The sequence below is a fragment of the Gadus macrocephalus genome, chromosome 7 (assembly GCF_031168955.1).
Source record: "Gadus macrocephalus chromosome 7, ASM3116895v1".
Lineage (NCBI taxonomy): Eukaryota > Metazoa > Chordata > Actinopteri > Gadiformes > Gadidae > Gadus > Gadus macrocephalus.
This window is the reverse complement of record NC_082388.1, coordinates 18,283,202-18,308,398: the sequence shown is the minus strand read 5'-3', so window position 1 is coordinate 18,308,398 and position 25,197 is coordinate 18,283,202. Positions and strand designations below refer to the sequence as shown.

Here is a 25,197-nt window from a genome sequence, read left to right as displayed (position 1 = left end):
AAACATGATTACAAAGTTTAGGGTTTCAAGATTTATTGTGTCATTGCGAAAACTGGTATACAAAATATTTGTGGGGAATTGGCAACTTCTTTAAACAAATTTGATCCCTGTAGTGAGGCAAACTAACAGTACAAATACAAATGTGATCCCTTGAACCCTATTTTTTTATTTAGATGACACTCAACAACTCAAATGATGGCAAGACTCAAGCATTGAGGGTTACACTTTAGTGATCTCTTCACTAGTTGCTGGGTTCGATGTTTAGTCGACCTCTTCAATGGTGGGGCCAGATGAGCCACCGCCGCCTGGGGCAGCACCGCCAGCACCGGGGAAGCCACCGGGCATACCGTCGGGCATGCCACCGGGCATACCACCAGCACCCTGGTACAGCTTGGTGACGATGGGGTTGCAGACCTTCTCCAGCTCCTTCTGCTGGTGCTCATACTCTTCCTTCTCGGCAGTCTGAAATGTACAAAGATGTGTGGTTAGCCAGAGTTCCTAAAAACAAGCCAGAAGCCTTGACTTAACATATGCCATTTCCTTTACCTGGTTCTTGTCTAGCCAGCTGATGACTTCGTTGCACTTCTCCATGATCTTCTGCTTGTCCTCGTCGCTGATCTTGCCGGTAAGCTTCTCGTCCTCCACGGTGGACTTCATGTTGAAGGCGTACGACTCCAGAGAGTTCTTGGAGGAGACCTTGTCACGCTGGACATCATCTTCGTTCTTGTATTTCTCGGCATCCTGCACCATGCGCTCAATGTCTTCCTTGCTGAGGCGACCTGGGGTGGCATGGGTAAACGTTTAGTACCATTTCAAGACACTAGTTATAATACTTTAAGACAACCAGATATATGCAAAACCTACCCTTATCGTTGGTGATGGTGATCTTGTTCTCCTTGCCAGTGCTCTTGTCAGCAGCGGACACATTCATGATACCGTTGGCATCAATGTCGAACGTGACCTCAATCTGAGGAACACCACGAGGAGCGGGAGGGATGCCCGTCAGCTCAAACTTGCCCAGAAGGTTGTTGTCCCTCGTCATGGCACGCTCGCCTTCGTACACCTATAAAGAATGGTTTGGTTAGTAAAATTATCATTGCTTCAGATCTGCACTTGAAGCCTACATTAAATCGGACCACACTTCGCTCAGACATCCAAGGAAGGGCTGAAAAGCCATCTTTGGTTTTTAAACCTCAGGTGCAAACTGCGAATGTTAGGAGTAACTTCATCACAGCGAAGTATGTTGGTCAGCACACCAATGAAGAGCTCTTACCTGGATGAGCACACCGGGCTGGTTGTCAGAGTATGTGGTGAAGGTCTGAGTCTGCTTGGTGGGGATGGTGGTGTTACGCTTGATCAGGACAGTCATGACACCTCCAGCGGTCTCAATACCCAGAGACAGAGGAGTAACGTCGAGAAGGAGCAGATCCTGGACATTCTCAGACTTATCCCCAGAGAGGATGGCCGCCTGCACAGCTGAAGAAAGAGCAAACTGGTTGGAACTTGTGGATGAGCCCGATAAGGTTGAGGATATAGCAACATTAAGATCTATTTGTATAACAGTTACACTGTTGACACTTACCAGCGCCGTAGGCCACAGCTTCATCAGGGTTGATGCTCTTGTTGAGCTCCTTGCCATTGAAGTAGTCCTGCAGCAGCTTCTGGATCTTTGGGATTCGAGTGGAACCACCAACCAGGACGATGTCATGGACCTGACCCTTGTCCATCTTGGCGTCACGGAGAGACTTCTCGACTGGGTCCAGGGTGCCACGGAAGAGGTCAGCATTGAGCTCCTCAAAGCGGGCCCTGGTGATGGAGGTGTAGAAGTCGACTCCCTCGTACAGGGAGTCGATCTCGATGCTGGCCTGGGTGCTGGAGGAGAGCGTGCGCTTTGCCCTCTCGCAAGCGGTGCGCAGACGACGGACAGCCCTCTTGTTGTCACTGATGTCCTTCTTGTACTTGCGCTTGAACTCTGCGATGAAGTGGTTCACCATGCGGTTGTCGAAATCTTCCCCACCAAGATGAGTGTCACCAGCGGTGGACTTGACCTCAAAGATACCATCTTCAATGGTCAAGATGGACACGTCGAAGGTACCGCCACCGAGATCGAAGATGAGGACGTTCCTCTCAGCTCCAACCTACAAGAACAAACAAAAATGAGATCAGGTTTATAATTTTGGAACCAGGTGCAAGTCTAAAAATAAGAACCACCATATGATCCACATTTGCGTACCTTCTTGTCCAGGCCGTAGGCAATGGCTGCGGCTGTTGGTTCGTTGATGATGCGGAGAACATTGAGGCCAGAGATGGTACCAGCATCCTTGGTGGCTTGGCGCTGGGAGTCATTGAAGTAGGCAGGCACAGTAACAACTGCATTGTTTACAGTCTGAAAGTTGGGGAGAAAGCAGTCGACTGGTTGGTTAACAAATTCTATTTCCATAACTTAAATTTGAATGAAAAAGAAAAAGAATCCAAAGAATCCCTCCCATACCTTTCCGAGGTAGGCTTCTGCAATCTCCTTCATCTTAACCAGCACCATTGAAGAGACCTCTTCTGGGTAGAAGGACTTGGTCTCACCCTTGTATTCAACCTGGACCTTTGGGCGGGTGTTGTCGTTGATGACTTCAAATGGCCAATGCTTCATGTCCGACTGCACAACTGCGTCATCAAACCTGCGTCCAATCAGTCTCTTGGCATCTGCAAAATAATAAATATATGCTTAGCTTAACAAGCACTTTGAAAGAAAAATTACCTGTTCTCACACCCCATTAACCCTGATTGCACGAAGCACAGAAAACAAATGATTATGTGGAGCAATGCAATACCCAAGTAGCTACTTTAGTACCTAAAGGACTGTTGTGCAAGTGAACTTATCTATATGGTTGCTTCTCAATGTTGAATTGAACCAAATAGTCTTTAACAAGCAATATAATTCTGTATACTTCCTAAACTGATAAGATAACCAACTAGTTGAGTCATTGAGCCGACACCCTTTCAACAGATAAGGCTGAATGCTCAACACCACCTTCCATATCAATACATTTAAAGATGTCCGTTCAGCGTGAACCAAAATTCCATAATCTTACCGAAAACTGTGTTTGTTGGGTTCATGGCAACCTGATTCTTGGCAGCATCTCCGATGAGCCTCTCAGAATCGGTAAAGGCCACGTAGCTGGGAGTGGTCCTGTTGCCCTGGTCGTTGGCAATGATCTCCACTTTGCCATGCTGGAACACACCTACACAGGAGTAGGTGGTCCCGAGATCGATCCCGACTGCTGGTCCCTTGGACATTCTGTGAATAAACCCAAAACAACATTAATTAAACTAATACAGATAAGTATTACAATCCACCAGCGGCCGAAAATAGTTGGGGGCCATTGGCCTTCACAACACCGTCCAGTCTTGACCTCTAGTCAAGAGTACTTTCCTTGATACTCGCAGACTCGACCCTTTGTTGATTAGTAGTTATCGATTCAGGATATCGATGTGGGCGGCTAGAGAACTGCACCGATCATAGTGAAAGAGATCTTATCTAGCCACGGTCCCGGGGCTAGATAAGCATGAACTCAAAAACGCCGTCGTCCAATAAAGAATTTTAACAAAAGAGCGATGCAATAAACTGCCGTGATGGTCATAGACAAGGGGTGAAAACTAAATCGTAATGTTAACACATTCGGACAAAATGGCCATCACTGGTTAGTCAACGGCCATGTATGAGTCACGACCTAACCGCCTGTGAGTGCACAGGAAACGCCGAAATGATGTTGGAAAAAAATAACATGATTTCATCAATCGCCGACTTATTTAGTAGACTGTGCCAATTCCCATAAACCATTATTAGATTATGGAGTAAATTTAACAGTTACAGCGAGATTTTCGCTGATTTGACAAACTCTTCGACGGAGTAAATTTTAGAATAAACCGAAATAACGTAACCATTTCGCAGTCATTTTAATAATTGTAAAATTCCAGAGTATTTTACTTTATACAAAATCCATATCATTTTTCCACGATGATTTACGACGTTGTACGCGTCGACCATGTGACTGGAGCCTTGTTCTAGAACATTCTGAAGGAACCCCCACTCTACAGCACACATGCGCAATCCTTTAAGGGCAATAACGACGATGCAACATTCGATAAATGCGTCGTGTTTTGTCACAGCGAACCAGATTATACAACAGATACTGACGATTACCTGAGAAGTGTCGTGTTAAAAACGCGAAGTAGATAACCATGTTCCAACAAAGGCCTAGTCAAGCTATGCTAAATTAGCATGTGGACGAATTAATTACATTTTCGATAGAGGGAATCGTTCCCTAGATATTTAAATTGCTTAACATTAGCAGTAAACGTAATCGTACATAACCGGTGGGTTTGAGAATCAATTCTTACTTTGTATTTGACGCGAGGTTGATGAGATGTTCTTGTTGCGCAATGGAAAGGCCGGCTTGTCCTCGCCTGAAAGAGAAAGACTGTCTTATGCGCGTTAAGGCTTCTATATCAGGCCAAGCAACCAATCAGACGCCGATTCTTCAGCTGTTCTCGAACAATCCACCAATAGCAAACCGGATGGGCCATACTTCCTCAGATTTCATTATCTTTTCATGGTGGTTTCGTAATGCCATTGCAGTGGCCGATAATGATCTTGGAAATCATCTACCTAGGGATTTGCCGGAAATATGATAAAATGAGTGTCAGTATAAAAACGTGGACTACATCTAATGTAATCTAGTCTGGATGTACTGACACACACAAAGACGAACGCACTCTATTCGAGTGTGTGCATTTTCGTATCTCACTAGAGGTGCAAATTAAGGCTGTAAAAGGCAGAGTATGTACATGTATGCTGAAATATGTAAATAAATAAATAAATAAGTTATATGAACAGAACGGTGGTGATGAAAACGTTAAAATATGTACAGAAGACTATGAACATGATATCACGCTATAGGTAAGATATTATTTAACAGTAAGTACTACAAAAGAAGATTCTAGTGCAAATATAGAGTGGCGGGAGGAAGGCTGTTGGCGGTCCAGGGCATGGACCTATTAAAGAAGGGTCCCTTGGTCCAGGGTCGCTGGAGGGGAGAAAAGTTCAATCACTGGAGGAAGGTGGATGAGCCAATGGACCTATTAAAGAAAGGGACGCTGATTAAAAAATGGTACCCATTCATTCCTATGAAAAGTGCTCAATGGCGCAGGGCAAACATGGACCTAATAAAGAATCACCGTGTTGCGGAGCGCATTGTGACATGACAGCCAAGAAGAACAAGCTGTTCCTGTAGTACCAGAACCGGCTACTCATAGGCTGGGTAGCCCCGCCCATTCTGCCGGCGATTTGAGTTCGCCCTGCACAAGGGACTTTTAGCCTGGCACCGCCCGCCTACCTACTTCCGCTCAATTTTCATTTCACTTCAGTACAAATTAAATGAAGTACGATGGTCTGGTAGGACCAGGCTACAAGGGACTAGCGATGAGCAATACATTTCTTTCTGCTTCCGATACGTTTTTGCGGGAGCCAATCACCAAGCTGGCTTTTCCCCTTGTCGCGCTATTAGCTGGTTTAACACAATGACGACAGGGAAGCAACGGCAAGCAACCAATCGGTACAGAGTCAGTTGGACAACTAGGCCCGTTGAACAAGCCTCTTGTGCTGCTGAAGAAAATGAGGGCAGCTTCCCCAGACCAACCTTCTTTAATAGGTCCATGAGACCAACGTACAATCTACAATTGCGCTTGGTCTGGCAATAGCCAGACTTGAGTACTCCTCGCCTGGCTAACGCCAGACCCCCATCTCAATCTACATTGAATGAAATCGCGCGGGAAAAATAACGGGGTATACCCAGGCTAGGATACTCGAGAACGGTGAGTCCTGCTGCAGCGCCTCCCAGGCGGGAGGAGGTGAAACAGTATGTGGCTTGGATGGGAGATGATGGTGTTAAATGCTGAGCCCAATGAACAGCATTCTCATCTAGAGGTTACTGGTGTCAAGAGCCAAGATAATTGTAAAGGTAGCATGATGGCTCATGGAAATTATTCATTTCAGAAAAGGGAGTAAAACATTAACAAATATTTATTTACATGTGAGCATTGAACAAAAATATATAATGTACAAATCTGACCGTTTATTAAAGGGTAATTCCGGTGTCAAATGGATTTGGGATATGTTTTGTATGATAACGAGTTTAAACGTTCGTTTTGGAGTATATAGACGCTTTCTTCAGTTGGCTGTTTTTAGCCGATTCTATCAAAACGCTATAAACTTGGAACGATGGGGGCACTGGTTATGGTAAAAACGAAATCGCTATTTTAAACCACTTAAAAGGCTAAAAGTAACCAGAAACTATAAAATTTCCTTTTTAATAAACAATCTTTACACTTACAAAGTTCTCAATGCCCCGTTTTATACGTTAAGACCCTTATTATACTACCAAAGAAGTGTTGGGCTACTTTTAGACTTTTAAGTGGTGAAAAATAGCAATTTAGTTTTTACGATAACCAGTGGCCTCATCGTTCCAAGTTTATAGCGTTTTGATAGAATCGGCTAAAAACAGCCAACTGAAGAAAGCGTCACTTTATGCGTTTTTTGTGCTCCAAAACGAACGTTTGAACTCGTTATCATACAAAACATATCCCAAATTCATTTTACACCGGAATTGTACTCTAATGCAAATTTGAATAAAAAAACATCATCAAACAATCATAAAAACATTAACATTAAAAAAAGTATTTAAAAAGGAAGCAATGAAGTGATCAACTATAGCTCTGTCTCCCTAACAGGGGCCGGAGCATCATAATGTGGGCTAAAATGACTTGGAGAAGCCTCCACTGGTGGGAGGTTCACTTTGGTTGGCATTGCATCTGGGGTTGTTACAATGGAAACTCCTGTGGGCTCCTCAGTTACATACTTTGTGAAGGCAATATTGAAAATCCCTGAAAAAAAAACACAGGAGTTCTGTTAGAACAGATGTACAAGGGGCTGCTTTGTAGCTCATTCACGTCTGATTCAAATTTTATTTTGGTAAAATCGTTGAAATACCTCTGCACTTTTGACCCATCCACCATCTCTCCTCGTCACTTGATTTGGATTTGTTGCTCTCAATTGACGGATCCGAGTCTTCATTTTCTGATCAAAAACAATCAACAATGAGAACTCCAGAGGCATTTTCTTTAATACAAACTTTACATCATACAAACCATCAAGATGTTTGCGTCAGTGTTTGCCTCAGTGCTGATAGTAATCTTTTGCGAATACATTTGGCCGATTTTGAATGAAAGGCCTCTATGTTTCAGGAATTGGGCATATACGTATATGGTATAACCCCAATGCTTACCTCGCTTCCAGTGAATGTGAGCTCTCCTGAGCTTGATGGCCAGAAAGAGAACAACCACGGAAAGAGCGACTATCAGGCATGTGACAAGGAATATGAGCAATGTGCCATTCGCTTTTTCTCCACTTCGTTTTTCCATCTCTTCCAAGTTACCTGGCAACATGTCAAAACACATTTTTGCTGAATTTGGGCAAGAACATTTTATCATTGGTGTTGTCAGCCTGCTAGTGCATGTTTGAAGGCTTGGTTGGAAATGTTATGCGTTGTATTTATGACAATTCTATGTAAGCACACCTATTTTGGTTCTGTTGCCCTCCGTACTATTATGGGATGTGTATACAGTTATGTTCTTATCTGGTGACTCAGTGACTGGTACATGTGCAACACCTACGAGAAATAACAAGGAAAGGGGTTACAATCATAGATTGTAAGAAGGTAAAAATTTACAAATACTTTGATCAGCATAACTAATCTTGGCCAAAGGGTTACTTGTGATTGATAACAGATCTTAAAAACAGCTCATATAATGTGTGTATGACTTTTATTGAGATACTGCCCCAGTTATCTGACAAGCTTGATTCAAGAGTATGTTCAAACACAACTTTATGATTCCAGTTCAGATATGTTCACACAGTTCACATATGTTCATTCGGTTCAGTTTTTACATCTTGGTCTTTTGTGTGTTTTTTTTTTTAACACATAATTAATGCTGTGATTTATTTACTAACATCACGATTGATTGTCTTGTGATATAATTTATAACGTACATATAATAACATGAACTAAAACAATTAGACTCACTAGTGCTGGGAGTCCATCCAGTTGACACCACTGTCTCTGGAATTGTTCCTCTCCAGGAGTCTGTCGCCCCTTGGGATTGGTCTACAGCAGAAGGAAAATCCCCTTAAATACCAAAATCAATGTATCACAACATGTAGCATTTTCTCGAAGTTAAGTTGATCAACATTCCAAACGATGTGTAATAAAGCAACTTCAACCCGATAACATAAAGTAGGAATGTAACCCTTTTTCAGTGCATCTACTTTTTTCTTATATTTCAATGGTGTGTCTGCAGGTTGGGTTTCTTCCTCTAATTGTAATCTTTAAGCACAATGACTCACTCATAGACACAGTTTTGCTAGCAGTGGCCTCAAGAGTTGTGGCCTCAGGTGAAGCCTTGATCTGGTTGATGGCTTTCATTGTGACTTCGGTGCTCTGGTCCTTTTCAGGCCAAGTTGTCATACTCTGCAAGTCTGTTGATCCTTGAGGTTCTGTAGGTGACCAGGTCGTGGTTTTTGGAGGGTTTCTTTTGGCTGTGATAGAAAGGTGTTCTGATTATTCATCGCATATTTATATTTAACGTTCTAAGGCAGAATAGTGATCACACGCATTTTATTATTTATAAACTATATTAACATTATTGTATTTTCACTATTGCTATTTAATTTTAACTTTTAAAATGGTGTTCATTTCACACCACGTGAGGAATTTGGACTTAGGATTTACTTGAAATTCCAACATGAATAAAGAGGAAATGAAAACGAGTTTGACATTTTGGTAAGTGAAACTCCAAGCTTGTCATGAGGCCAAAAACAATAGGAGCTCAAGTAAGAAGTGTGTGAGAGGGTGATATTGTTTGCACCATGACGTTTTGGAGAAACCCAGTTTGCAATTGCAATGGGGACTTTCACTACTTCATTATTTTATATCATCAGTCATTATAATTTTTTTAATCAAATTGTCTAATGTATAAAAGCTGTTATACGGAAAATAAAAGTTGTTTACTCACAAGTTGCCCTGACTTTGACACAGTTCATCAGAGGTTCAGTGTTTAGATGTGGTTGCGGCACAATGCAACACAGTTTGTCTGTCTTGAGAGCCTCGAACCTCAACAAGTCCTCAGAGTTGTGTTTCCCTGAATGGTTTTCATATGTGTAGTGTGGCTTTGCTGTGATACGGAGAGTATGGGAGGGATAAAATAAATTATAATTAATATACAAAAAGGCTTGAAGTAAAGCACTCTGAAAAGTTGACTTGCTTATTATTACACTTATTTCTTAAAGCTAATATAGTGTTGATATAATCAACCATACCCTTCATAATATTGACCATAGAATTTTGCGAAACCTACCATGAAATTGGATCCCATCACCTATTTGCCAGAAGATATTCGGAGGAAGATTGCTTGCCCCTGCGCTGCATTTAACGATTCCCCTTGTGATCTTAAAAAGCTGCACTGGACCTTGAAAAGTACAAATTAAAAAAAGACGAATGAATAAATAAGATCTATCTGTTTTGTTTCATGGGCCTTGTTTGCCTTTGGATTAAATTAAAGAAAACAAAAATGTCCTTGATCATCCTAGATTATATTAGTATTATACTTCACTACTGTACACATTTGCTACTCATTTATTTGTTATTTTTATATAAATAGCTTTGGAATGTAATGTAACATTTTGCAACCGAAAAATAAATAATTAAATTACATTTATAATCCAAACCATAGATAGTATGCTTATTGCAATAACTCACCGAGCACTGTCACTCTAAAAACCTTCGTGACCACACTGCCGTACTGAGTGCATCTGTAGTCGCCGCCATCTTTAAAGGTGACGTCAGACACGCTGATATTGAACCATTTGCTGGACAGCTTTTCTATTCTGAAGCGCCTGTCCTTTATACCTAAACCTTAATGAAATAAAGCAAAATAAGCAAATACTTTAAAACACATAAAATCACAACAATCTATCAGCATGAACAAACTCCCTTAATCTTTATCACTCTCTCCCAATAAATATAAATGTATTCCTTTACCGTACCTTTGTCGTGAGTGAACATGATGCCATGGGGGTTCCGCCACTCCGCACTGGCGTTGTCCAGGGGACAGCTCAGGGTCAACGTGCTGCCCTTCATCAAGGTCACGCTCTCCCACGCGGCCCGACAAGCTGGACAGGAGAGAAAACAACACTCACTCGTTACACCAACTCACCATTGCATGCATGCCGAGGGCAGATGCATTCATTCATATACGCCCAGTGCCCGATGCACGAGGATCAGACATAACCCCCCCCTTCATCTTGAGCGGTGTAATTGTATATGTAATTGAATTAAGATGTTAAATGGGGGGGGGGGGGGGGGGGGCTGTGTGGCCCAGGTGTGTGATTGTGAGTACGAGTGCTGTGATGTAAGTTTGAGTGTGAGGGAGGTAGGTGGTTCGATGCTGGGAAATTAATCATCTAAATATGGGTTGGTAAAACCCACTGAGAAGGTGCCGCAGTTCGAACTTTCCTTGACTTGGCACAACCTTAAGGGAATGGAATCATGAGAAAAACCCCACCTCCATACACAAACACACAGTTGCAAATTAATTGATCTTGATGCGTAGGACGTATTTGCACCTCTCCGGGGGTAGTTCAGGAAACCGGGGTAAGCAAAAGTTTCCTTTTTGGTTGCGGATGAATGTTTAGAGCCCTTTGCGACAAATTAAAAAAAGACGAATGAATAAATAAGATCTATCTGTTTTGTTTCATGGGCCTTGTTTGCCTTTGGATTAAATTAAAGAAAACAAAAATGTCCTTGATCATCCTAGATTATATTAGTATTATACTTCACTACTGTACACATTTGCTACTCATTTATTTGTTATTTTTATATAAATAGCTTTGGAATGTAATGTAACATTTTGCAACCGAAAAATAAATAATTAAATTACATTTATAATCCAAACCATAGATAGTATGCTTATTGCAATAACTCACCGAGCACTGTCACTCTAAAAACCTTCTTCGTGACCACACTGCCGTACTGAGTGCATCTGTAGTCGCCGCCATCTTTAAAGGTGACGTCAGACACGCTGATATTGAACCATTTGCTGGACAGCTTTTCTATTCTGAAGCGCCTGTCCTTTATACCTAAACCTTAATGAAATAAAGCAAAATAAGCAAATACTTTAAAACACATAAAATCACAACAATCTATCAGCATGAACAAACTCCCTTAATCTTTATCACTCTCTCCCAATAAATATAAATGTATTCCTTTACCGTACCTTTGTCGTGAGTGAACATGATGCCATGGGGGTTCCGCCACTCCGCACTGGCGTTGTCCAGGGGACAGCTCAGGGTCAACGTGCTGCCCTTCATCAAGGTCACGCTCTCCCACGCGGCCCGACAAGCTGGACAGGAGAGAAAACAACACTCACTCGTTACACCAACTCACCATTGCATGCATGCCGAGGGCAGATGCATTCATTCATATACGCCCAGTGCCCGATGCACGAGGATCAGACATAACCCCCCCCTTCATCTTGAGCGGTGTAATTGTATATGTAATTGAATTAAGATGTTAAATGGGGGGGGGGGGGGGGGGGCTGTGTGGCCCAGGTGTGTGATTGTGAGTACGAGTGCTGTGATGTAAGTTTGAGTGTGAGGGAGGTAGGTGGTTCGATGCTGGGAAATTAATCATCTAAATATGGGTTGGTAAAACCCACTGAGAAGGTGCCGCAGTTCGAACTTTCCTTGACTTGGCACAACCTTAAGGGAATGGAATCATGAGAAAAACCCCACCTCCATACACAAACACACAGTTGCAAATTAATTGATCTTGATGCGTAGGACGTATTTGCACCTCTCCGGGGGTAGTTCAGGAAACCGGGGTAAGCAAAAGTTTCCTTTTTGGTTGCGGATGAATGTGTAGAGCCCTTTGCGACAGCCAATGATGAGACAAGTAAATTGATCTGCCCATATATCTCTGACAGGAAGTCATGTGGTCTGTCAGCAAAGAGGTAAAAGAGAAAGCAAGAAAAGCTGGGCCGATACTTTGTCTCTGTTGAAGTTTACTTTTGATTTTCTTTCCGATGGTTTACCAATGACATTGTGTTTGGAAAACACAAACTGTGTGTGTGTGTGTGTGTGTGTGTGTGTGTGTGTGTGTGTGTGTGTGTGTGTGTGTGTGTGTGTGTGTGTGTGTGTGTGTGTGTGTGTGTGTGTGTGTGTTTTTGTGTGTGGACCACAAGGTTATTTACTGCAATTTCCTTTCGTATGTGTAGGAGGTTTGAACAATTTCACTGCACTAACCCGTTCCACGTCTGACCGTATCCCTTATAGCATCTGTGAATGCTGAAGACATTATTCAACCCGGTATCACGCTTTGGCATGATACCGGGTTGCATTATTTACATGATTTCTTGTTTCTGGGTCTACTCTAAAGCGTAAATCATTTCAAGTGCTTCACATTTGCTCTATTTTAGAAGCATAATTCCATTACTTTTAATATCAAAACATACATCCATTAAGATCTGTGGTTTATAAGAAGACTTGTTCGTTTATTTATCTTTTTGTTTTGTTTGTTTTTGTAGAAGTACCCTGTTCATGTCTATATAATGCTGATTTTATGTACTTTTACTAAGCTTCAATGGTGTTATAGTAAAACACGTCCGTTCGTTGAAGACATTGTTAGGCATATTTTTTTCCCCATAACCATAGCCTAATGCCATTAAAAATACAAAAGTATTGTTCAAATTGAAAGGTTGTTTTGAGGGGTTAATTCCCAAATACTTTCAATAAACAAAATGACAATCCTGTCACATGAAATTTACACATTTCATCATTCAAACAATAACTCAATAGCAGCTTCCTGATACACGTATCAAAGAAATGTTTCAAACCAAAAACCAAATACATACATTCTGATTGGTTAAGGCACCATTAAAGTACTCACAGTTTGTGAATAATATCAGGATGGTAAGCTGGAGGGTAGTTGTCGCCATGGTTGTAGCCCTTGACAATGCCTGCTGCCTGCCTTCTGCACCACTTCCTCTCTGACTTCAGGTCTTTGAACACCCGTGTGAAAGGGGGCCTTCCGTGACATCACTACATTATTGGTTTCGTGTGGTTTCCACAGAAGATCATCTCACATGATCGTTCCTTATAAAGTAAAAGTTGGTCTGATGCTAACAACAAGCAAAACTCAAACACAAGCGATTTCCTGAATATGATGAAACTACTGGTCTTAAGAGGTCAAACGACACCACTGGACACTCCTTGTCTATAGATAAATAACGCTTTCTGAATATTATTTGTAGTTCTCGCCCATATTATAATTTAAAATGTATTTTCAATTACTGTCATGTACTGCTGTGACACCAACATTTCCCACTAGGATTAATAAAGAACATCTTATCTAGTCATTTACAACTAGGGGCCAGGTTTGTTCACTGGTTTCCAAATGCAATAAAGCCTAGATATTCTTATTCTTCATGTCAGGAAAAGATATTAAAGTTGTGATTGAATGATGTTGCTCTTAGTTATTGGTTGTTTCTAATTCAATAAAAACATGATAGCCACAACCGTTTACAACAAATGTGAAAACATACGGCAAGAATAAGGTCTCCCTTATACATTAAAGGTCCCATGACATGAAAATCTCAATTTATGAGGTTTTCTAACATAAATATGAGTTCCCCTAGCCTGCCTATGGTCCCCCAGTGGCTAAAACTTGCGTTTGGTGTAAAACTAGCACTAGCTGTTCTGCTCGCCTTTGAAAAAACGGAGGCTCAAGCGCGCTGATTTGGAAATCTGTGCTCATGACGTCATGAGGAATCTCAGCTCCTCCCCTTACTCTGCCTGGCCCGCCCAGAGACGTTGGCCCGCCAATGAGACTCGACCGTGCGAGCGCCACATGTGTGTGTGTGAATACACACACTGTAACGCAAGTGTTTCTTGTCGGTTCTTTGACGTGTCTTGTATTTCCACAACGAGACTGTCCTGGGGGTTATCTAAGCCATGGTTGAGAAGGAATTGGGGGAAAGGAACTTTGGTTTGACTCGCTGAAGTACATGAACTGCGACATGCCGCCGGTTGCCGCGAGGCACCATCGCCCGGCAGCGGGCAGCCGGCCGCAGGCAGCGCGCGGTTCAGTCGACTTCAGGTTGATGTGGAAGAACCAGAGACGTCGCAGAACCCGACAAAGTCGTTTGTGATTCATAATATCGTCTGGAGCAGGGGCGTTGCTAGACCTAGAGTTTTACTGGGGCACAGGCCCCCAACTGCCAACATTTTTTTTTTTACGTGTGCACAATATGAAATATATGGATACAGAAGGGTATGTACGAGCTTCAAAATTGTTGTCACTGTCATACTGTAGGCTATATTAAAGCACTGGTAAAGGTAAAGACGCAAAGATGGATTCATGAGTACCGTACAATTATATTTATTTAAACACATACACATCTCAAAGATTTACAAATAAGGTAACTGACAAATAAACAAGAAGTCTCTTTATGACCTTCACCTCTTTATCAGGAGAAGTCTACACATCTATATTTATTTAGAAGCTGTGTGGAAACAGCATCATTTTGCCAGAACGACATGTACTAAAAAGGCAAGAAACAAGGTTTAAAACAAATAGAATTTCTGACTTAAGGTGAGGTGGCTCATTGCCACCAATCAACCTGGAAAATGTTATAGAACCATCAAAGCTCTTAAATTAAACTAAATAAGGCCATACACTACTGCATAGAGCCTTTTTAAATGATTATTTTTTCACTATTAAGCTGTATCGCCGCGCCTTCATGGTGGCAAAGCGGTCAATAACGTGGCTTTGACTCACTTTGCATAGTTGCTCCTTTTCAATGGACAAAAGAGAAAGTTGGTGAAGCCTTCCTTGCCCCATGGTTGACCTAAGCCAGGTGTGGAGCCTTCTCGACACACTGAAAGATCGCTCACAACTACAACTGTTTACAGGAATTGTGAGTGCAATGATCTGAATTATCTGTGTCAATGTTGGGATCATTGTTGGATCCAGTATGTTAAAAACACCCTGTATATCCATAATTTCCTTTTTTGTGTTAAGGAAGTTTTTGTCTAGACAGACAATTTTTCATTCATTATTCATTTTCCGCGTGTGTGCGTGCACGCATGGTGTGTGTGTGTGTGTGTGTGTGTGCTATCAAACTACAGGCTACAGATGCTCAGTATTGAAAACTGGTGCTAATTATGTGGGCAACATTCTTTAACAGCAATCAGGGTTGTCATTGTTTGTGTCAAACAAGTTGTGAATTTGTTGTAACGTTAAAAAAGGAGATGAGTTACTCTGGGCTTTTTCCAGCTCCCGTGGTTTCCAACGAAACATGATCAACAAAAAAACAAGGAATTGAAAGCTACTTACAATATGCCTAGGTTACATTAATTTCCCCTGATGGCAGCAATGTTCCACTTTCAGCTGGAATTCACGGTACATCAAAACCACGTGTCTTCTTTAGATTTCAGTTCCCTTTATTTATTCACACAGTTCAGCAGCGGCATTTATTCAGAATCAGAGCCCAAATTAAAGCTGCATTTAGGGCGACTATCACTACCCAGCAGAAAAATAGATGCACTATAAATGGTTTTGTATAGCAGTCACAAACATGAGCATAGTTGTGGAAATGCTGGTGTTAGAAAACATAGTTGACGGGAATTAATCGACTGTACAAATGTAGATTATTCATCACAAGAATTTTAATTCAGAAATCGAATAGGCTAATAAACTCTGAATTGTGAGATAAAATTCAGCATTCTGATAATAAAGTCAGAATACTTGGATAAAATCCGAATTCTGATAATTAAATCCAGCATTAAAGGTTCATTTAAGAAGGTTCTCACCAGTCATTTGTCGCCTGGTCGCAGTGTCGAGGTTTTTTTAAAAGTAGTTCACTAGTCGTAGCGTGCAAATAAATTGCAGTGTCAGAATTCTGAGAATTTTGTCAGCATTCAGATTTCCCAGAATTCTCTTACACTGCAAATTAAAGCGCTACTACTAGCAAACTAGTTTCAGCGTGACTGGAGAGAACTTCCTTAAATTAACCTTTAATGTTAGATTTGCATCAACGCTATTGTGTGAATTAGTATGGTTCTCTTTCATGGAAGCCGGAAGTGGGAGATTCCTTATTTTTTTTACCATTATTGTTTTATTGACAAATTTTTCCTACAGGGGATTGATAAAGTTCTATCTAGACTATTGAACAGAAAGAAACACTTGGTCATACTTTACACACTTTCAGAAGAGTCACGTGGACAAATCCGTAAATAACTGATTTTTTTCATTGGTTGTTGCGTTAAATCTTACCCAGATACAATAGGGCTATTTTCTGATTGGCTTTTATGTAGCCCCTTTCGTTTTTTGATTGGCTGGTAAGAGGCAGACTCGACTGAAGACTCCCGAGGCAGCAGGAGATGCACTTGATGAATCCTGCCGATTCCATAGCGAGAGCGGCGCTTCTGCAGATGAATTTAATAATGATCAATGGAATTTTACTGGGGCACTGGAGACTTTTACTGGGGCACGTGCCCCAGTAAAAAGGGGCTGACGACGCCTCTGGTCTGGAGGCGCACACAATATGTTATATGATATAGATATCTATGTATTATATGATATTATTTAGATATAGAGGTCCAGGACTGTAACGCAAGTGTTGTACACTTCCTTGTTATTTGGATAACCGTTCTGCTGTTGGTGTGATGGCGCATAACACGTCTGGTATTTCTACAACGAGACTCGTATTGGGGGTTATCTCAGCCAAGGTTGAGAATGAATTGGGGGGAAGGAACTTTGGCTTTGACTCCCTCAAGAACATGAACCACGACATGGAGGAGAAAGGGATTGTTGGCGGCGAATGTCTCCCGCTTGAGCCCCGCTGAGGGACCACCGCCGGAGGCGGAGGTGCATAAGCGCTGCCCGGCAAAGATCCCGTTCTCCTCCTTGTCGTGGTTCATGTTCTTGAGGGAGTCAAAGCCAAAGTTCCTTCCCCCAATTCATTCTCAACCTTGGCTGAGATAACCCCCAATACGAGTCTCGTTGTAGAAATACCAGATACGAGAGTCCGACGTCACACCAACAGCAGAACGGTTATCCAAATAACAAGGAAGTGTACAACACTTGCGTTACAGTCCTGGAGCTCTATATCTAAATAATATCATATACATAGATATCTATATCATATAACATATTGTGTGCGCCTCCAGACGATATTATGAATCACAAACGACTTTGTCGGGTTCTGCGACGTCTCTGGTTCTTCCACTTTCACATCAACCTGAAGTCGACTGAACCGCGCGCTGCCTGCTGCCGGCTGCCCGCTGCCGGGCGATGGTGCCTCGCGGCAACCGGCGGCATGTCGCAGTTCATGTACTTCAGCGAGTCAAATCAAAGTTCCTTTCCCCCCAATTCCTTCTCAACCACGGCTCAGATAACCCCCACGACAGTCTCGTTGTGGAAATACAAGACACGTCAAAGAACCGACAAGAAACACTTGCGTTACAGTGTGTGTATTCACATTGATGTGGACGTTGAAGAACCAGGAACGTCGGAGAACCCAACGCGGTCGTTTGAGATTCATAATATCGGCTCACACAGCTTTTGGCCGTGATAATATATATTATATGATATAGATATCTGTGTAGGCTATATGATAATATTTAGATATAGAGCTCCAGGACTCCCGTGTGTCCTAGAATATTTACAGAACACGGCTAAAAGCTGTGTGCGGCTCGCCATTGCGATACATCCACTGTAAACAGAGCGCATGGTGGCTGCAAGCTGCTCAGGGCCACACCCCCACCCTCCTCCTTGACACGCCCACCGAAACAGCGCATTTGGGGGAAGCTCAATGTGCGACTGGCTCGGAGTGGCTGTAACTCTGCACCACGGCTGAATTTAGGGAACGTCTTTGAATACTGTGTTAGTTGCCCACTAATACCTATATTAAAGAATACATAAAATAGCATGTCATGGGACCTTTAAGGACCGTTGTTGGGAGAAAACATAAAAAAGCTGTCAAGAGCCCCGTCCATGTCCATCCCCTGACATCAGTTTCTAATTTCTATAATATATCTTATTTATCACACAATTCTTATATAATGCCCTTATATTTCCTTCCTTATAATGCCCTGAAACAATCCTGCTATTTCTGTCTCTAATCTCAGCGTGACCTTTCTTTATTCTTTATTTAGTGAATACCATGTGTTGCACCTTCGAACCAATCACAACATGACGAGTTAGACCGACGGAATAAACTGACCCAGAGATAGTGAAAGCGAAAGGGCGTCATCTCATGGCACAGGGCATGCCATATGCAGATCTGACTGTAGGCCAGTTTCACCCTGTTGGAATATTCTGGAAGACCTCTTTTCTTTTTTCTACTGCAATCCTATTGGCTCAAAGACATCCGGAAGGTTTTGACTCGCCGGCATTTTACTGTCCTCATTCAGTCTGCAGCAGAAAGAGTGAGCATCACCAGACAAACCTTCCTTCAGGTAGGAAAAAATAACTTTTAAACGTACAATGTTTATCTTCTACGTCAATGTTATTAGAAATCGAACTCTATAAAGAATATACATGAAATGATACTACGATTATCTCGGGCAATTCTAAGGATGGTTTAGCCCATATTACTACGATATTAACGAAATACCGTCAACAAAACCATAGTTTGGGAAGTAGATAATAACGGAAAAAATCGATTCTTGAAACCAGATATGGTATTTTATACAGAGAGGTTAAGACGCAACTTTGCGCATAGATGCGGGAGATGAGCCAGCAGCATCGGCTGTGCTGCAGCAGCGGAACTTCGCCCTTCAGACTGACAGCTGGGCGGAGCTCCCAATGCCCCCAGATGGTCAGGGATCATCTTTGATAATTCGCTTAAGGGAACTGCGTGATGTTGCAAATGACTACTGTTACCAAGGACTACTTTGGCCGAAGCGCCATTTTTAAATCGTTGAAATTGACATCGGAGTTGAATGAGTTGACCCACATATCCATTCTGATTTATAACCGGTTATTCCATCAACATATTTTCTTTATAGATTGCTTAATTGCACCGGGCCTGTAAATCATTTTCTCTCACCTAAAAACTATAAAAAAAAAACATATTTTCTATTTCTATTTCAGCAGGTTATTTTTGGCAGCGTTTCATAGGCTCTGTCCATCGCAGCCTAATCTTTCTGTTGCAGCAACAGCTTTAACGTATAAACTGTTCCAAGGATGCTGTAGGTCTATATATGATATATGTAGCTCTGAGTAGGAACCAATCATTTTTTTTGATCAGGACTGTTGCTCCCAGTCCATTCCAAACTAAAATGTATTAATTGTATTTTAGAAAAGCCATGTCCAAGGGAACGGCAGTCGGGATCGATCTCGGGACCACCTACTCCTGTGTAGGTGTGTTCCAGCATGGCAAAGTGGAGATCATTGCCAACGACCAGGGCAACAGGACCACTCCCAGCTACGTGGCCTTTACCGATTCTGAGAGGCTCATCGGAGATGCTGCCAAGAATCAGGTTGCCATGAACCCAACAAACACAGTCTTCGGTAAGGCTCAAGCTGGTCGTAAAGGATATGCGGCATGAATCATTGATTCACTTTGTACACCGCAGTACTCGGTTCCTTGCCCGGATTGCCGATGAATGATTGATTTTTGGTTGCCTAATGTCCCCATGTGATATGCGTTATCAAATGTTGCAATCCAGCCAAACCAATTTTCGTTTCTACTTTTGACAATCTAGATGCCAAGCGGTTGATCGGGAGGCGATTTGAGGACACTGTGGTGCAGTCTGATATGAAACACTGGCCATTCAATGTCATCAGCGATAGTGGACGCCCAAAAGTAGAGGTTGATTACAAGGGGGAGACCAAGAGCTTTTACCCCGAGGAGATCTCATCCATGGTGTTAGTGAAAATGAAGGAGATCGCTGAGGCTTATCTTGGAAAGGTACGTACAAATAAAAGCTGTTTATAGATGAAGAATATGATATATAAGTCTAATAACACTGTTCCTGTTCTTTCTTATAGACTGTGTCCAATGCCGTCGTCACAGTACCCGCGTACTTCAATGACTCTCAGCGTCAAGCAACCAAAGACGCCGGAACCATCTCTGGTTTAAACGTACTGCGAATCATTAATGAGCCCACTGCAGCTGCTATTGCATATGGTCTGGACAAGAAGGTTAGCCTCAATATCAGTCTTATATAACGATGTGTCCCACTTTCTGTACAGGAGAAGGCTAGTGTTAATTTTTTTCCATAATTACCATCCCCCAATGAAATGACCAAAGCATTGGACAAAACGGGGTTATACCCTGGATGGCAAAGTGCTTAATGCAATTGTTTTTTGTTGCAGAAAGACGTTGAATAATGCCAGCCTTATACTTTGGACACCTGTAAAATGTTATTACTTCCTGTGTTAGGTTGGGTCAGAGAGGAACGTCCTCATCTTCGATCTCGGTGGCGGTACCTTCGACGTGTCCATCTTGACCATTGAAGATGGTATCTTTGAGGTCAAGTCCACCGCTGGTGACACTCATCTTGGTGGGGAAGATTTTGACAACCGCATGGTGAACCACTTCATCGCAGAGTTCAAGCGCAAGTACAAGAAGGACATCAGTGACAACAAGAGGGCTGTCCGTCGTCTGCGCACCGCTTGCGAGAGGGCAAAGCGCACGCTGTCCTCCAGCACCCAGGCCAGCATCGAGATCGACTCCCTGTACGAGGGAGTCGACTTCTACACCTCCATCACCAGGGCCCGCTTTGAGGAGCTCAATGCTGACCTCTTCCGTGGCACCCTGGACCCAGTCGAGAAGTCTCTCCGTGACGCCAAGATGGACAAGGCTCAGGTCCATGACATCGTCCTGGTTGGTGGTTCCACTCGTATCCCAAAGATCCAGAAGCTGCTGCAAGACTTTTTCAATGGCAAGGAGCTCAACAAGAGCATCAACCCTGATGAAGCTGTGGCCTACGGCGCTGGTAAGTGTCAACAGTGTAACTGTTATACAAATAGATCTTAATGTTGCTATATCCTCAACCTTATCGGGCTCATCCACAAGTTCCAACCAGTTTGCTCTTTCTTCAGCTGTGCAGGCGGCCATCCTCTCTGGGGATAAGTCTGAGAATGTCCAGGATCTGCTCCTTCTCGACGTTACTCCTCTGTCTCTGGGTATTGAGACCGCTGGAGGTGTCATGACTGTCCTGATCAAGCGTAACACCACCATCCCCACCAAGCAGACTCAGACCTTCACCACATACTCTGACAACCAGCCCGGTGTGCTCATCCAGGTAAGAGCTCTTCATTGGTTTGCTGACCAACATACTTCGCTGTGATTAAGTTACTCCTAACATTCTCAGTTTGCACCTGAGGTTTAAAAACCAATGATGGTTTTTCAGCCCTTCCTTGGATGTCTAAGCGATGTATTGTGGGTTGCTTCCGTCTATTTAAAGTATCTGTGTTACTAATACAATGCCCCTTATAGGTCTACGAAGGTGAGCGTGCCATGACCAAGGACAACAACCTTCTGGGCAAGTTTGAGCTGACGGGCATCCCTCCCGCTCCTCGTGGTGTTCCTCAGATCGAGGTCACGTTTGACATTGATGCCAACGGCATCCTCAATGTTTCGGCCGTCGACAAGAGCACCGGCAAGGAAAACAAGATCACCATCACCAACGACAAAGGTAAGCCACAGAGAAAACCTGCAGGCAAATAATCTTCAGCATGCCTCGTCATTGCATGCTAACCACATCTGACTTGTCATAGGTCGCCTGAGCAAGGAAGACATTGAGCGCATGGTGCAGGAGGCTGAGAAATACAAGAACGAAGATGATGTCCAGCGTGACAAGGTCTCCTCCAAGAACTCTCTGGAGTCGTACGCCTTCAACATGAAGTCCACCGTGGAGGATGAGAAACTTGCGGGCAAGATCAGCGATGAGGACAAGCAGAAGATCATGGACAAATGTAATGAAATCATTGGCTGGCTTGACAAGAACCAGGTAAGACATGGGGTTCATAAACCTTTCAATGCATTGGGCTGAATTTGTTGAACTGGTGACACTCAATTAAATTATTATATTAATTTAATTGAACTTAATAAATGATTCAGAATTAACTTTGAGGTTGCCTCTTCCAAGGGATATTATACATCACAGAAATAAAGAAATACTTTAACTTTTGATTGCTTCAAAAGTCTGACACTTTTACTATAATTAAAAATGGCAATTAAATGTTGTTAAACTCTAATGGTTTAGGTATGCCTCAGGATTGTTTGTTCAAGAGAGCTATGTCAACACAAACCTTTACTGTGTGTTCACACCAAACGCGACGGGGCGACAGGATCCCATACAAAGTGAACGTATAGACGCGTTTCGGGCGAATTTTCCGCGAGAGAAAACGGGCGACAAGTTTTGATTTGTCGCGCCACACTTTTGCCGTGCACAGGCGAGCGCGTTCAAATTCGCTCGAGTTCAAATATTTGAACTCTGACGCGAATTTCGCGTGATGACAGCCAATCAGCGTTCAACAGCATGGCCACTGAGTCACATGTGTAACGTATCAGCCAATCAGCGTTCAACCGTCAAACTCAGTGCAGTGCAGTCCGGGGTGAACTGCAGCATGGAGGAGAAAGTGAATGTTGCCGTTTGCGACTCCCGGAGCTCTATATATAATATAATATTTGTATGCATAATATCACGGCCAAAAGCTCTGTGCTCCTCCAGATGGCCGTAGCGCGGGGAGCTCTCATAGGGATTGGGCTTCTCGGGGTTTGTTTACCGGCGTTGCTATGTTTCCGGTCTTGTGTGTTCCAACGGTTTATTAGGTAGGCCTATCTAATAAATCTCTGTCTATTCAATACTTCATTCACTGCCTCTTCCGTGGTCATTACAATATTATGAATATACTGCGTCGGGTCCTCCGACGTCTCTCCCTCTTCCACAAAAGGTTACCTTGTTGTGGCGCGACAAATTAGACAAAACTTGCACAGCGACAGATTATGATGTGTGGCGCGACAAAACTTCGGCGACCACGCGAACGGGCGAAAATTTTCGCGTTTGGTGTGAACACACAGTTACAGTTGCAGGCCTATATTGGAAAACTGAACCATCTGGAAAAAATAGCATAGTAAACGCTGCCCCAGTAGAATATTAATGAATGAACAAAGGCTAATGTTCCCAAAGACCATTTGCTGTCTCCCAATACCTTTATGGATGTTAAGGTTAAGTGTTTGCATATTGAACACATTGAGCATCAAGAGTATTGGGAAATACTTTTTAAATAATGTAGTTTAACTCTTCAAACAGTTTCTTAACATTTTGTTTACAACACGTGCCACCAATGGAACGTTTTGAGAACTGTTCCTTTAACAGAAATAAAAAACACCACTTAAAAAGGTGCTCTATATTTCAGACGGCCGAGAAGGAAGAGTATGAGCACCAGCAACAGGAGCTGGAGAAGGTCTGCAACCCCATCATCACCAAGCTGTACCAGAGTGCTGGGGGTATGCCCGGAGGCATGCCCGGTGGTATGCCTGGTGGGATGCCCGGTGGAATGCCAGGAGGCTTCCCAGGTGCTGGTGGCGCCCCCTCTGGTGGTGGATCCTCTGGCCCGACTATTGAGGAAGTCGATTAAATACAGTATCTGTACCTAACTTTGCTTCCCTATGGCAGTGGTTCCCAGTGTCGTCCGTCTGTCCGTCCATCCCCCCCCCCCCCTCACATATGATGGTAAACACATCAAATGACTTTCCTACCCCCTAGGAGTTTGTGATGCAGAAGATGTTTACAAAGTGAAGTAATGAACCACAGTATGCTGCTATTCTACTGTATATTTTGGATGGACATTTATTTATTTATATACATTTACAATTATGATTTGACAAATCAAAAAGGCTGCACTAGCTCAAGGTCACACAGAGGTTCAACCCTTTCCCTCCGCCCCAGATTGGGAACCACTGCCCTCAAGTAACCAAAGCATGAACCCTACCCCCCTAACCCTGTCTGCAAGCCAAGGCTGGTCACTGGCTAATCATGAGGAACGGGATATAGTTGGTATGTTTGAATATCTCATGATGGAACCGTTTCCTGTATAGTTTGAGTGCTGATGAGTAAAAGCATTACTGTATCACAAGTACTGTGTGTTGGATGCTAATTATTTTTGAATATTTAAGATTTGGTCATTCGATTGATACCAGACATGGGTCCGGTCACGTTGGATAAACCATTGAAGCAATACAATTAAACGAAATCCATTTGAAGAAAACATCCCCATTTCTTTTGGTCCGTCTTGTTTTGTTTATTCTGTGTGTTTTATGCAACCAGATTGCTCCCACCGTAGCTATTTCATTGAAAAGACACATTGGTGTGAAACCAAGTGGATTCCTTGAGCCTAGGGCAGAAGAATAACAAATTAGGGCTTTCCTGTTTTATAAACAAATTACGCAAATCTGCATATTAGGTTGCTGCACTTTTTGATTTCCCTTGCCGCATTGCCTACAATCTCAAGTATTTCAGCAGTGATCTTTTCCAGTATAGTTCCTGCATAGTTTCAAGTCTGACAAATTTGAGCCCTGCGCTTAAAGAATGAGTCTCTGAATTTTACTTCTAGTTTCCACCCCTACCTGACAGCCTACTTATGATTACGGTGTCAAATATTAAAATGGAGTGCCCACCTCTGTGATATATAATAAGGCTTTACTTGGACATGTATGTCGACCTAGTGAAGGGGATGAATGAAAAGCTTGTCTGATTGACCAAAATATAAATTATGTGAGACTGCAATGTCCAATCATTTCATCGGATCACAATCTAATATACTGTAGGTGAGATAGTCCTTCTTTACATACACGCGACTGATCGTTGACTAAAGACTAGATGGTTTCGTCCCTGACATTCCACAAAACCAGTACACCTTGTTTGATAGGCGTGGATCAATTTATCCATTAGCCTACTTAAACAATTACAAAAGGATTACTTACATGGTAAGGCCAAACAACCTATTGGAATCAGAAGATCAGCTAGAGACCTTTCTAGACTTCTAGAAACACGCCACCTGTTGGTAAAAAACT

General features: G+C 42.7%; 3 protein-coding genes and 1 non-coding gene across 4 annotated transcripts; 1 reads left to right on the top strand and 3 right to left on the bottom strand.

Annotated features, from left to right (window-relative positions):
- Positions 1-16: 16 nt before the first annotated feature.
- LOC132461763 (heat shock cognate 70 kDa protein) lies at positions 17-4,556 on the bottom strand. Its single transcript, XM_060057155.1, has 9 exons — positions 4,396-4,556; positions 3,087-3,292; positions 2,492-2,697; positions 2,234-2,386; positions 1,583-2,138; positions 1,274-1,476; positions 865-1,063; positions 547-779; positions 17-462 (listed from the first exon to the last, which is right to left on the bottom strand). Exons 2-9 carry the CDS (start codon positions 3,289-3,291, stop codon positions 262-264), a joined length of 1,956 nt encoding a protein of 651 aa, XP_059913138.1. The 5' UTR covers position 3,292; positions 4,396-4,556; the 3' UTR covers positions 17-261.
- On the bottom strand, positions 1,143-1,237 carry LOC132462186 (small nucleolar RNA SNORD14). The gene has a single exon (XR_009526748.1). It is a non-coding gene; the product is annotated as a small nucleolar RNA SNORD14 (small nucleolar RNA).
- A 1,502-nt stretch (positions 4,557-6,058) lies between the features above and the next one.
- On the bottom strand, positions 6,059-13,231 carry LOC132461769 (cytotoxic and regulatory T-cell molecule). The gene is made up of 10 exons (XM_060057166.1): positions 13,053-13,231; positions 11,383-11,508; positions 11,093-11,251; positions 9,466-9,576; positions 9,124-9,282; positions 8,456-8,647; positions 8,136-8,237; positions 7,338-7,721; positions 7,043-7,129; positions 6,059-6,936 (listed from the first exon to the last, which is right to left on the bottom strand). The coding sequence occupies exons 1-8, from the start codon at positions 13,099-13,101 to the stop codon at positions 7,615-7,617; spliced, it is 1,005 nt and encodes a 334-aa protein (XP_059913149.1). The 5' UTR covers positions 13,102-13,231; the 3' UTR covers positions 6,059-6,936; positions 7,043-7,129; positions 7,338-7,614.
- Positions 13,232-18,474: 5,243 nt separating this feature from the next.
- Positions 18,475-24,400, top strand: LOC132461762 (heat shock cognate 71 kDa protein-like). The gene is given in 10 exon segments (XM_060057154.1): positions 18,475-18,625; positions 19,471-19,682; positions 19,877-20,082; positions 20,163-20,315; positions 20,557-21,112; positions 21,219-21,421; positions 21,616-21,814; positions 21,897-22,129; positions 23,541-23,666; positions 23,668-24,400. Coding segments are annotated over 9 exon segments (1,995 nt in total). The 5' UTR covers positions 18,475-18,625; positions 19,471-19,477; the 3' UTR covers positions 23,782-24,400.
- Positions 24,401-25,197: the final 797 nt, after the last annotated feature.